This window comes from Aquila chrysaetos, chromosome 7 (genome assembly GCF_900496995.4).
Source record: "Aquila chrysaetos chrysaetos chromosome 7, bAquChr1.4, whole genome shotgun sequence".
Taxonomy (NCBI): domain Eukaryota; kingdom Metazoa; phylum Chordata; class Aves; order Accipitriformes; family Accipitridae; genus Aquila; species Aquila chrysaetos.
In genome coordinates, this window is record NC_044010.1 from 29,649,544 (window position 1) to 29,663,990 (window position 14,447).

General features: G+C 39.4%; 1 protein-coding gene and 1 long non-coding RNA gene across 5 annotated transcripts in view; both read right to left on the bottom strand.

The window, feature by feature from the left end:
* Positions 1-609: 609 nt before the first annotated feature.
* On the bottom strand, positions 610-3,224 carry LOC115343685. Its single transcript, XR_003924242.2, has 2 exons — positions 1,939-3,224; positions 610-911 (listed from the first exon to the last, which is right to left on the bottom strand). It is a non-coding gene; the product is annotated as an uncharacterized LOC115343685 (long non-coding RNA).
* Positions 3,225-4,612: 1,388 nt separating this feature from the next.
* GRIK1 (glutamate ionotropic receptor kainate type subunit 1) overlaps positions 4,613-14,447 on the bottom strand; it is a 172,809-nt gene continuing 162,974 nt past the window's right edge. For 2 of the 4 annotated variants that reach the window (XM_041124867.1, XM_041124865.1), the window contains 2 exons: positions 13,041-13,204; positions 4,963-5,105 (listed from right to left, as the gene is read on the bottom strand). In XM_041124867.1, coding sequence (XP_040980801.1) covers positions 13,055-13,204 — 150 coding nt within the window. In that variant the 3' untranslated portion in view covers positions 4,963-5,105; positions 13,041-13,054. Of the gene's footprint in view, positions 5,106-13,040; positions 13,205-14,447 lie in introns of all 4 variants that reach the window. The other 2 variants (XM_030019954.2, XM_030019951.1) reach the window with 1 other exon arrangement.

Here is a 14,447-nt window from a genome sequence, read left to right on the forward strand (position 1 = left end):
TGTCCTTTGAACTCCTTCACAGTCTCATCTTAATCCTTTCCGTAGTTTCTTAAAAGGATGCCAATTAGCATGAGAGTCACAGGCTACCAAAGTGGTACTGTACTGCTGATTTTATACATATCTATATCTGTGTGTGCGTATATATATATATATCTATATATATACACATATAGTGGCTGACAAAGAAAACCTTCCCTGAGGAGGACAGGTCAGACTGATAGGGTAATCTATCTATGGATCACTAAAAATGTCAAGGGAGAAAGCAGAGCAATGGGTTAGGCTAGTGGTCTGTGGCTGCTTGGAGGTTTTAGGGAACCCAGGTTTCATGGGGTAGTTCACATCTCAAATTCACCCAGTGTTTGGGGAAAATTTATATTGGGGAGGGGGGGATATTGGGGGGATTTTATAACCAGTCTCCAAGCTGCATTCTTGGAGCTGGGGGGGAAGGGCAAAGCCACACATCATGATGTGCTGCTTCATGAAGTCATAGCAGGTTAGTTAGCTCCTTTGCAGTAAGTGTAGTTTGTTAAGCTGCCATCCAAGTTTAATGCAGAAGCTTCCTGATATGCTGTGACTCGTACAAGCTACTAAAAAGGAAAAAAGGAAATCAAAGAAGAATCAAATATGCTTTATTTATTGTTTTCTCACTGTCACATGTTTCTTCCCACACAGCAAAGAGAGCTTCATTTTTTTCCCAGCACCTTTCTATAAGTGGTAGACCACTAATATTGACGGTAAAGTTGAAATGTAAAAAGTAACCAAACAAAGTACTGTCTCCTAGTTTCAGAAAAACGTTAGTAGATTTTTAAAAAAATAGATCTTGGAATTCTTTAACCTCAAGGTCTAAGCCACAGAACAGTGTTCCTTAAAAAAAAAAAAAGGCTTTATGATAAATCTTTTATCACTTTGAACTTACTTGTGAAATATATTAACTTGATTCGTGTCAATATAAAACAACGATAGGGCCGCATGGTGAAATGTGACCCTCTCTGCATATGTAATCTTTAACCGTTTGGCTTGATCTTGTATAACCGTAGGCCTAAGGGAAGTAGGAGAGTATGTATATAGTTCTTGCTTCCTGCAAAAGCCATATAACAGTAGGGAATTACAAAAGCTGGAAACGAAATAAAATCAGACATCAAGTAGAAATCGAAAAATACTTTACACGGTCTCTCGGAAGTAGCGGAATCCTATAGTTACAAAGGTTTAAAGAAAAAGGGGGGGGATTGATATAGAGAACAAACTGCTTATTGCTTAATGATTGTCTCTCTGTAACTTTATATACCAAGGACTGGTGTTTGTCAAGGATTAAGCCTGTCAGAGACTGGTACTTAGGAATGACGAGCAAGAAGGAACCAAGAGCGATCACAAGACTTAATTAAGTGTTCGATGAATTTACGATCTTGTTAAGAAAACACAAGGCCTTGCTTGAATAGATAAGGCCGGAAAAGATAAGAACTCCTGCCTTTTGTTCCCATCCTTGTAGATAATTTAGCTTAAACTAACCATATGGTGCTATACCACTAATGAGAACTTAGATAGTAAGAACACTAACAAGCACTAAGGTATCAAAACATGTAAAGGACCATACTGCGCAGAATCACCTGAGGAGGGTCAAATAGCGGACAAGTGAGGAAGACTATGGAAGACCACCAGAAGATTCCTGAAGACCACCAGAGACCTTCAATGCGCCTGCGTAAAGGACATTTACATATGCTAATAGTTTCCTGGAAAACTAATGAATATGTATAACATTTCTCAGGAATCTAATGAATATGTATGTAGAACCTGTACTTAACCTGCACAATTAGACCTGACGGGGTGTGCCTTGGTAGAGCAGAGGCTCCCGGTGCACCCAGCGCTGTTTGCTTGCCTCTATTCATATAATAAATCGTAAACTTCAATTAGAATCCTGTTTTGGACATGATCATTTTTCACATTACTCATTTAAAAATATCTTAGCTGAAGGCTGTGGATGGCAGAGCAATAGAGTTACACAGACTAAAAAATAATAACCTGCTTTTCAATCATGGTATTAGAACGGTGCTGGTGGTCTGAATGGCCTGTTTGTAACCTGATGATGACACAAAGAAATGAAACTACCTTTGGAAGTACAAAAGCACCTTATAAGATCCTCTATGAGCTCTCACAGCCAGGGGCTGGTTTCTTAACTATTGCTTATCAGCCCAACGTGTCTCTGCAGTATATAGCAGACTAAACTTCCCAAAAGCAAGCACTGATGTTAAAGCTTCCTACTGCAGTACTTCAAAAGAGACCCTTCTCCTTCCTTTCCCAGAGGCTGACTGCTCTGAACCTCCTGAGGGAAACTCCTGGAGGATAGACACAGCCCAGAAGAAATGCTGGAAAACAGCAATAATAATTCCTATCTTCAAGAGAGGGAAAGGAAGAATCCAGGGAGTTTTGGGCTGGCCAGCTTAACTTCAGTTGCCTGGCAAACACTTGCATGAAAGTAACTGGTAGGAAATGAGCAAGACTTAATATGAATCCATCAGAAACAGGTCTTGTTAATCCGATGAATTTCCTTCAACAGCTTAACAGGCCCTGTGGGTGAGGGCAGGGTTCCTTAATAAGCCTTTGATCCTGCCCTCATGGCATTTTCATAAAGAAGTAGGGTAACGACCAGATGACATATACTGTATGGTAGCCAAAAGTGCTATTAACTGTCCTATTAACTCTCACAGGTTCACTGTCAAAACTGGGGGGGATCTACAGGGGTCTGTCCACCACCTGGGTCTCCTTTATGGATGGTTTTTAGTGAGTACATTTGCTAAATTTGCAGGTACTGCCAAGCTGGTTCAGGCAACCAGCATGGCTGGGGACAAACTGATCTTGACAAACTGGAGAAACAGTTTGGTAAAAAAAGAACCCACCACAAAAATGTGCAATTCCACATGGTGACAGCCCTAACCTCAGGCTGAAATTATCATTGCCTGTATCATGGGGGGATCACTCCCTTACCCAGTTAGGGCAAGGAGATCTCCTCACAAGGTGTGTGAGCAGCAGTATGGCCTTTGAGACACAAGACGACGTTTTTCTGCCCAACTCAACATGGGTGGAAAGCAGATCTAGTTTGGGGCACTGTGTTTTGAGAAGGATATGGAGTAATTACAGAGGGCCTTGGGGAAAGCAGTGGTAATGGTGAGAAGTTTAGAAACCTTGAACTGTGTGGAAAGGCTAAATGAACAGAGGTGTCTTCTAGTCTATAATAATATTGAAATGTATCACTTCTGAAAGCAGGGCTTTTGTAAGCAATACTGTTCATTGCAAACTGACCTTGCCACGCAGCATAGCATAAAAGCTCACAGGGGGCTGCAGGGAGTGATGGTGTCAGGTAAAGGAGAGATTTCTCCACTCAAAGGCTTTCACTTTACTTTCACTTTTTGCAGAGGAAATGCCTATTCGTATAAGGGAAAAGTAATCAATGGTAAGCACTAAGGTCCCTGGGGAAATATAAGGGCAATAAAACTTAACACTTAGTTGAAGCACCTGGGTAATGAACATTGCCACAAGCTGAAGCAAATACTGTTGATACAACTCAGGCTCACCTGGCTCCATGTGCTGCACAGAAAAGCAATCAGTGGCTCCAGTCCTCTGGTTCCCTTTTTCCAGCCATAGAATTAGAGGTGGTCATAGTGGTGGGATAACCCTGGACAGACCAGGTCTATATATATAGCCCAGCATATAGGAAGGCAGGGGTACAGCTCCCAACTGCTGGGTGCAAGGGGCACCCATCTCCTACACCCACCCTCATCCCTTGAAGTGTGGATGTGCCTGCATTTCACCCATTTCCTTTCACAGGCATCCTCAGAGCTAACCAGCTGGCACCAATAAAAGCCCCAGAAACAACAGAATTAATCACAGAGACAACATAGCAATAAATATAAATGTGCTTCACCTCACTGCACTATAAAGGTACAGGTTTTTTGGGGGAAGGATGGGGTGGGAAATCTGCTGCTATAATGCATCACTTTTTTTTTTTTTTTCTTTTTTCAGATATAGGTTTCTTCACAGAAAAGGTTTAATTTCTCTTTCTTTCACTGTTAAAGCATTTTGTTGGTGTCTGCAGTAGTTGCAAGAAAATCTTTCAATTCCTGAGCATTGGCTTTATTCCTGTGAGATGTTGTTATCTTTGTGGTCAAGATTTGTTATAAATTGAATATTCTTGGCTCTAATTTCTAAGGGATTTTCATTTTGAAGTCAAGAATTGTTTTACTGGTGTCAGGAGCTGGAGAATATGGCAGTGTGATGATGTCAATGTTGCCTTCCCCTGTGTTTTTGTTTTTTTCTTTTTGAACATCTAGCACCTGGAGCCATGGCATTACCTAATAATTGTATTTTAAAAGAAATGAAAAAGAGAAAAGATAAGGAAAAACAATTTCTCACAGCAAAGAACCTGAAGAGTGTTCCTTATGATATCAGAGAAAATAAAAATATCTCATTGTTGGAAACTTCTGTATTTAATATATTTTTGTAGTAAGAGTTAATTGTATGAATTTTTACTTTAGTTGTCTGGGTCCTGGTTTCTAAACAACTGTGCTCAGTAGAACTGCAGTCTTTTCTTCAAAAGGGAAAAAAAACTTCCACTCCCAGATTATTGGAAAAAAGAACCCTGTCTCTTGTTTATTTATTTATTTAGAAAGCACATACAGCAATGCATGGGGAGGGGAAGAGAGGTGCAAAACAGGTGAGCATACAAATCCATCTCAAAAGAAATAGTGAGACACTTCCCAGATGATTAGTAGTACATCAGTCTATGTAAGCATTTAAACTGTTGTACCTCTAGGTTAAAAAAAGAAACCACAGAGAATTTCTGAAGAACAAGGTAAATGTCTATAGTTCAGAAATCCCACCACAATCAACTTGTAGGCAGCAATGTTTTTGTTTTGTTTTTTGTTCCTGATAGTTCCTCAAAGGGGTCTCTCTTGCTCATGCTATGGTTTCTTTCCTCAGTGTCCGCCTCTGGTGACAAGTAAGGATGCTTGTGAATGAAGATTTCCCCTTAGTTCTCGACCTTTTCTTTAACTTCTTCTGATGCTTGAGTGAAATTCCAAGCTCCTCCATTATCGCATTGAAAGAAAGACACTGGTGGAAGATGGAAATGGCATTAAATACTTCTCATCGAAGGCAGAGTTCGACCATACCCTTTGCATAAATGGTGGCTTTTAGAAGCAAGGATCTGAGCCCTTACTGGTGGGCTCAGAAAGCTTCTCTGCTGAGTTCTGCCAGTTTTGAATAGCCCCTAAGGTATAATAGGTGAGTCTGTATAAGCCGTGTGTTTTGCCTAACTTGGTTTCCTCTGAATTTAATTTAACTTTGGCTTAACAAAAGCTGATTATGAATGTTTCTGAAATTCTACACAGACACATTTGTGATGTTTTGGTGGCTTCATATCATAAAACTTACCCTTTTTCAGTAGGTAAATTTCCTTCTGATCTTAAAAGAAAAAAGGTCATCTTTTTTAAATCACAAGTACCTTAGCCACAAAAAAATGGGCACACTAGAGAAAACAAAGAACACCATTTTTGAAGATTTCTTTGTGGTTTAGTTATTTTCTCCTCACAAAATTAACAGACATTTCTAAATTATAGCACAATCTTCAATCCTCTTCTTTCTTTGGAAAGAATCTTTTTCAGATATTGTGTATTGAAGGAGAAAAATACCACAAGTATAAGGTAGCTGAATAGTTTAGAAAGAAAGCAGAAATCTTTTGTTCTTCCCACCATCACAACATTAACAAAGACATTTCAGGTAAGTGGAAATATCGTTTAAAATCTGCAGCTGGAATAATTACATGTAACGCAAAAAAAAAACCACAGAAGAGGCTTTACGTGGAAGTATCTAGCAATGCAAAAAAAAGTTCTATGAAAATATATATAAATACATTATTTATATATAAAATGAAGTGATGGTAGCAGTGTGAAACAAAGCTTTAACTACCTTACCTTCATCAAGTTGATTAAATCCTTCCTACCAAACCCCTTCTACAACAGCAGAACTGACTAGCTTTAAAACAACTGGTTAAAACTACAGTTCTTGTAAAATGACAGCAATAGCACATAGACATGGTTCTCTGTATCAAATACAATTTCCCTTCTAGAGTGATACCAATGCAAGGTAAGCAATGTTCAGTTCTTAACCAGTAATAATCCAATAGGGATCTAAGTTATACAGGGCTAAAAAAATAAAAACCCAAATATATTATTTGAAAAGGAGAAAACCCAAGCTTTCCTAGTAGTCAGCTATTCTAGAGGAATATTTTCAAATGCAAAAGAGAGTATGACAGTAACCTGGATCGAGATTAAATAATTTGTTTAAAGTAGCAAAGGAATCCCAGAGAAATGAGTCCCCCACATCGTGCTTCTTCCTCTCCAGTATAAACCCTCCCTATACCGTGCATAACCCCGGTTCTTTAAATGAGCTCAAGACATCAGTGCATCAGTGTGTGTGTGTGTGTGTTTTAAATGTGTATGATCTTGCATATGTCATCATGTCCATTTGTGGGATGGGCTGCACACAGGCTAAGATCTCATAGTATGTTAAATCTGTAGTTTAATATGCTCTTTCTTTGAGATACTTGATTTTTGTTCATCTGAAATTCTTAACTATATATAAATTAAGCTACTATTAATTCATGCTAGCCCCAAAATGTAGTAGACATAGGCCAGGGCAGTATACTGCTCTTTTTTTCAAATTACTCTCTGGTAATAGCCAGGAATTTGCTGGTGCAATTATCATTTAAATATCCTCTTTGACAATGTAATACAGGAATTCCAGCATTACAGGAGTTAGAGTTAAAGGTGTCCACTGCAGCCCCATACCCTCTGGAAGCAGCGGGTGACACAAGTATCATCCTAACACAGACACTATTTCTATATCGCTTCAGGCTTTTATAGAGAGCAGCAACACTTATTTCCAAAATAATAAAACTGTATGCTCTAAGTGGCTGACTTAGCACAGATAATTTCTCTCTACTATCTTAGTTTTAATTGAGCTTTCAAAATCTAGATTACAGAGAGATTCTAGAACTCCATGGCAAATAAGGAAAGGATCATATTATCAATTTGTAGGATTGATCAGGTTTATTTTTATTTCCCTGTTGTTCTTACTAACCTATATGTTATGTGTGTATTCAATAATAGCCATCAGTCTCTGCAATGTGCATACAGGGATGATTTCTGCAGATGAAACAGTACATTCTACTGCCTTGTTAATACTGCCGTGTATTTTAATTTTCCAAACTGATTCATATTATTCAGACTATGCAATTATCATAATGCCTTTCAATTTCATATCAACAAAATAGTCCCATGAAGATCATTTTACATCTGCAGATAGATATTGAAAACATATTGCTGACATTAACTATGTGAGGATTCTAATGTCTGACTACATGATTTGTGAAGTGCCCACTGGTTCCACTTCCAACTCTGTTTTGAATTTTAAAATCAATATTATCAGAAAGACTTCAAGCTATTCTTCAGAATGGCTCTTATGTTTAGGTCTTGTCTAAGAATTAAACTTTTGTCTAATTGTTCATCAATAGCAGTTGCATCTAAAACTGAATATAAAAGCACTACTGTTCTTGTTGATGATCTTCTCTGTAAACTGATCGTGTTTATCCACCCACAAAGTATGGAAGTAGGACATTTAAAATCTGAAAGGGCTCTGCCTTATTGAGAATCTCTCTTATCCCATCCTGGTAGTGCAAGGCCCTAGTGGGTTGATTACCCATGATAGAGGTCGGAGCACACACACTCAACACGCATGGGAATGGGCTTGGCCATCCTACAGAGAGGGTGGGTTGGGAGAGGGACAGGAGGAGGGTTTACAGTGATAGCTTCCAGGGTCTTACACCATGAAGCTCCAGCTCTTGGCTTTGTGAAAGCACAGAAGCAGTTTTACTTTTATGGGTACTTTGCGCTTAGTTTTGAGGGAATTTAAAAACCATTGGTATGAGTTTTGTCAACCTGAAGCAATGAATTAAATGTAGATTTATAGACCCTGGACTAAAACTTCAAAGATATTCCAATGGTTACGGACATAACTATGCCTCTCATTGATTTTGTGCATATTCCTGTGTCTGAGATCCTACCACCTTTGAGAAAAACAGTTGGAGGTGGCAAAGAGCATTAAAAACCTGGGAGACACAGGTCTTTCTCTGTCCCTTTGCCTTCACACAGAGCTTCAGATGGTCTAAAAGAGCAACCCGAGATGATACTTTGAACTTCCAGGGGTTTGGTTAATCATTCAGAAGGACAGTTACACGTGAACTTTCTTTTAAGCCCCAGGAAGCATAGCTCAAAATCCTATTTATCTCCAAGCTTGTGCGTGCGATTAGGAAACTGAACAGATGTCTGAAAACTGGAATTGCCCTGAACTTTTCAAGCAGTAGAAAACCGTGGTACAGAGTGAGTACAAACTCAGCCAGAATGCTGTAGGATTGACAGGAAAATCACGGACAAGGAACACATTCAGTGGGGACTCCCAAGACAGCCCTCTGAACAGCACCATGTCTGTAGCATTACAGTAGCCTTTAAAAAGAGAATGGTGACATTAAAATTCTATTTAAAAGGGTAATATACTGTTCTTTTAGTCTCATATTCAGATAGCCAGACTGAAAGGGTTTCTTTAAAAACCTATTTTTTTTACATGCTGTTAAGTCCACTTTCGAGGTCTTGCCCAGAATGAGAGCAGAGTAGGCACAGAGCAATACATTTAACAACAGGGTAATAAGTTTAACGTTTTGCTTTTAGTCAGCTCAACTTTCTCATTCTAGCAGTGTCAAAATGCTGCAGGACATGGCATGTGAGGCTAAAAGGAAATGTCATCCTTTAAAAACAGGATAGATTTTGCTCTCCTTGTGATGTGAGACTTTCTCTTTGCCCTTTAGTCATTTCAGCAGGCTATAAAACTTGGTCATGAAGCTCCCAAATCCTTCCTTACACTCCCATACAGAAGACTGTGTTAAGCTTTAGGATAATTATAGATTCAGAATTTAGAAAATAACATAAAATAAAGTAGAAACAAGACTGAAAAAAAAAAAAGAATCTGTAGTCAGGATTTATTGATCTGCTGCTTATGCTGCTGGGCTACTGCTGGGGACAAGACTTTTCAATTGTATTTATTAATACCTTGCAAAACCAAACAAATAACAAAAAAAAAAGACAACCCAAACCTAGTGCACTGTGTTGGAGAACTGAGAACTATGAAAATCAAAGGAAGTTGGCCAGATTTTATTCTGGAACAACACCTGACCAGCTCAGGCACAGAGAAGGAAGTACGGAAGTCAGGATTTTTCTTCTGCCGTGCCCTCCTCACTGTGAAGGACCCATAACTGGGACACTGACACATGTCTTCTGTTGAAAGAAAAGTGATTTGTTTGTGCCTAGTGCACCAAAGGAAAAATATCCAAAATAGTTTCTCCTAGTGAGCAAACTGCTGTTGCGGCACATTAAGAATCTGTTTGAGCATTCTGTCACTGATGGCTAATTGCATGAGGAGATCACTAAATTGAGTCTTTTAAACTGTCAGAGTTTATTGAACCGTGATTGTCAAAACAGTATGATGGTAACCTATGGATTATTTTAACTGTTCCTCAGTTATATAAACTGTTTCTCGGTTTCTTCTTTACAAGAAAAAAAAAATCAGTAAAGTTACTTGCTGGTCTCCCAAACCATCTAAACACAAATGGGACCCCTCAGTGAAGGCACAGATGGCCACAGTTGTGTTTGGAGGTGGGGTTATGGCCTGAAAATGGAGGGGCTCAAGCTGATGTTCACTGACAAGGGGGAATTTGCAGACCTGACAGCTTCACAGAAAATTCCGTTTTGCAAGAACCTCACTGAGATAGGAGATTTCTTCCTTCTCCCCTTTCTCCTCCTCCTTTGTTTCCAAACAGCTAAAGCTGTGAAGCTTCAAGGCTTTGATCCAAGAGAGGTGACACAAGCACACAATACCATGGCAGTACTTTGAGGAAATATCAATTTAGTTACAGAGAGCATTATTGCTGTGCTTGGTCTAGTTCTGCAGTGCAGGCGTGGTGTTAATCCAGCCTCCTTCTGGCTTTCTGAAATGGTGATCGTATTGCCTTTGTTTCTCTCATTCTTCTCTTGCCTTGTCCTTTCTCCTTCCCCCTGCATCTTTGCCTAATTGGTTTGCAGCCTGTTTGATGAGGGCAGGAACTGCCACTAAATAAAAGTAGGCACACTGGCCGCAGCCAAATAAACCTGGCAATGGCTTGGGACTAGCTTATTCACAGTGCCTTTGCTTTCAATGGTAGGTGGCTTCTGTGTGTCAAATCATATGCCATTTTTTCCAAACACTTATTAATTTGAATATTTTGGGAGTTCTGATTAAAATGCAGCTACAGCAAAACAAAATTAGTATAAAATAACATAACATAAAGGTATGCTTATAGCCATTTTTCTCCCCACATAGCTCTGGCTATGCTTTACTGGTACCACAGAACCAGACCTGATGGAGTCTGTTGCAGCTCATCCATCACAGGCAGAGTTGTTGGCTCTGTGCTGATTGCACAGCAAGGTCCCTGCGCTGACACACACCTGAGAAAGGATCCAGTTTGATTATTGGGTCCTGGATGCAGCTGCAAGGCTGCAAGTTAGGAAGATGCAATGGTGACCATCTGTATTTGTGAACAGATTATTTTTTTGTGGCCAAATTTCAAAGTATAGTGGTCATAGAAGCTTAGAGTGATGATAAATGGAAAATCTTTGAATGCTTCAACACCTTTTCTTGAAGCTTGTGTGTCTATGCAGGAGTCCTTCCAGGTGCCATGCACTTCATGGGAGATGCTATGGGCTGTGCCTTCCTCAAATCTCACTGTTAACCTGAAGGCACCTGCTTTTTCCTGGAGCCATGGCAAACCTTGCAAAAACTGCCTTTAGAAGCACGGATTTGTTAGTGCTAGGGCGGCATGCCAGCTCTTCACTGCCTCAGCTGCTGGCGCAGCTGCTAAGGAGCAAGTAAGGCTTTTTAATAACTTTTTGTAGCTAGGTATGAAGCTTTGTTACGGAAAGGAGAAGCTGCTTTGTAATTCCCACAGGCAAGCCAAAATCTGTGAGGTTGTCTGTGGGGACAGCTAGACACACAGAAACGATGACTGTTGCTAACAATGTGACTGTTTCCTTGACAGATATGAAAATGTTTACCTAAAAAGTGATAGAAAATTTCTGGATCCTGCATTCCTCTGAAAAGTGATTAGAAAACTGGTCGAAGCTGCAACCCAGAGGACTTCTTGCGTAGAGCAATGATGGAGATAAACACATGAGGAATTTTCCTTCTCCTCTGAGTGTTGAGAGAAGCTGAATTTAATTAGATTTAAGTCTCTTCTACTGGGAAACTGCAAACAAAAGTGCTTTCTTAAATCAGGGATACAGAAGATCTAATTCAGGTCTTTGCTGGTAAGAAGGCTCATTTTATGAAGAACCAAAGCTTTCAAGGCCCTATTCAAACAAGTTAAAATGCCATTTTGAGCAAGACAATTTCTTGCAGCATCTGGAGCACAGCACAAACACTCACGTACACGGATAAGCACTGGCAGAGAAGAATTTGTATAGCGTAGCTACGAGCAGTTCATCTTTGTTGCAAAAAATATTTAAGCTTACTGCCAGCATAAATAATGCTGACCAAAAATTGTAATGTGAATAGAAGGAAAACACAGGTCACCGTATGGTCTGGCTTTTCTCAGGAGCCAGGTATGAGAGAAACAATTCAAGAGCAGAGCAGAGCTTCGCTGCATCACTTCAGCGACTGAGTGTGAAGGCATCCACTCGAACAAGTTTTCTAATTGCAGTAGAGTCCAGAAATGGCCCCTCAATAAAACAGATCATTAACTTGTTTGATGAGGAGGAACTGCAGCGGGCAAGAAAACATAAAGTAGGTGTGAGGGGTGGGAAATGGATTGATGAAACTGGTGGTAAGCTAGGATATAATATAATACAGGTAAAAGGTAATCAGGTTTTGAAAACATGGTTGTTTGCTGTGGTTCATGACATCCTATGAGCTGGCATTTCTATACATTTTGTGTATCTCAGATTGTTGTCATATGGTTTTTGGTGGCAACAACAGATCCAGTCCATTGTCTCCTGCCCTGTCAGTCCCCAGACTAGCTGAGGATTAGAGGAAATCAAACTGTTATCCTTCCAGGGTACAAAAAACATCCAGTGCCAACCTCCTACACAGAAGTTTCCTTGTGCATTTCAATATGCAAAGCAATGCCAAGGCTTCACTGTTTGATATAAACTGATATCCTGATTTTGCCATAAAGGAGTTTTCTATGTTACAAAGCCTGACAATAGTGAACATCATGAATTGCTCAAGCCAAGTCAATGGATTTATTCTGTGAAAGGTATATACTGGGAGTGCCTGAGGGTGCTTTTGTTGAATACGTTCTTAAATGTTAATGGTTACATGGCATAAAATTTAACTGATAGATATGATTTTGTGCTATGATAGTTACTTGGAGGCTTTGGCTAATGAATTTTAAATGGATGAATTAAAATTCATTAAATATTGACACTGGGAATAAGATAATGCCAGCTAAAAAATCTCTGGCTGCTTATAATAGGGGTTCAGAAAGTTAATGGAGCCCTGCAGGTTATTTTCTGAGATTTATAAAGAACTGCCTGGCCCACTTGCAGAATGCTTCAGAAGAGACCAAGCAAAATATTTCTCCATGCTTTTAGTAATGAGACTGCCATTGGTTTACTCAGGTTTGGTAGGAGATGAAAAGGAGGTAAATAATTTTTCTTACCTGAAAAAGGTGAATTACCCCTTAAAACCTATTAGTCTATTGCACTCACTCTTCATTGTAGGTGTAATTATTTTCTGTGATATGCATTTAAACTGCCCAAATTTCCAGGACTTCAACAATTTGTGTTAGATAAACTTATCTCCTGCTGAAGCAAGAGGCACTTTGAAGTCATTAACTACGTGTTGGTGAGTACAACTTTTGCCATTATGTGCACTGTTTAAGTTTAATGCTTTCCATCAGACACACCTTTTTCTTTCCTGACTATACAGTGTGAATTGAGGGCTGTGTTCGAATCCCTCGCTCCTCTCGGATTAACTTGCCACAGTCTAACTCCGTAGATAAGGTGGTGCCAGAGGTGGAGTTGGACGGATGGGTTTGCTTACACTGTAGTCCATAAAAGAAACAAAAGGCCTTGCATGCAAGAAAAGAAAAATGGATTAAATAAATTAAAGAAGTAAAATTAAAAACAAACATGAGAATGAGATTCAAAAGCTATTCAAATCAAAGGAGATTCCATTTAAGGAAAACAGAAAAGTCATAGATTGTATTCAGCTCATGCTTTGGATTAGCTTAGTGATAATATACACTGTATAGCATTTTCCATCTAAGCTTCTTATTTCACCAGAATAAAAATAAAACAAGCTGAGAGAAATCAAAAAGTAACACTGGAATCGCTGGTGTTCTACTGTCTGTAAAATTACTTCTGGAGAAGTATGATGTTGCCACATTAACTCACTTAAAGATTTTAATTATTAAGAGACTGCCTGTAATAAGCAACACATTGCTGTGAAACAGTAGCACAGTTTCAGAAATGTTATATGTATATAAATAGTCCTAAATACTCTGTTATTCACCCAATATATTGCTAAGTAAATTAACACTCCCTTATGATGTAAAGTTTTAGGTCTACTTTAATTATGACTCCAGGAATGCATTGCCTTTCCCAGACTCCTGAAGAGTTTCCAGGATATTCTGCACCATATTAGCATTTATACTAAACATTTTAATTAGCTGCAACTGTTCTCCAAAACATATTTGAATGAAAGACCTCCTGAGACATGAATGAAACAAAGATATGGATACATTCTTTATGCATTTTGTGCTAAAACTATTCTACAGGGTTAAAGTACTAATCAGAAAGCTGCAATATGTGCAAAATACTTTCATCCTTTACGTCTGACTTATTCCAAGACAGGGAAACTTTGATTAATATGTCCTGCAATATTGCTCCACACGAACTGCGTCTGTTGTTTGTAGACAGTGCCATTGCCTTTAATAGGGCTTGCTCAGGCACACGTGGAGATGTCTGCACGGTCAGAAGCTGCCCTCTCCTGCAGGATACTGTGAGGACCAAGTCCACTGACATTAGGTGTTATGGACCCAAAATAATACCAAGTGCCATCTGGAAAATGAAGATGCATGGTAGGATTCAGCTCACTTCCTTTCAGCTGTCTGTACAGCAGGTGTGTAGCCTTAGCTTATGGCGATCCCTTACTGGCAGCAAGGAGATACAGGTGATTTATCCTATCCAAAACCAGATGTTGTCCTCATGATGCCCTCAGCCCTGGCTGCTTGTTTTTACTCAGGTGTCAATCCCTCTCATGTCCCAGCACCACTGCTGTACGCAGTGTAAACTGCACCTCTGAGACCAAGT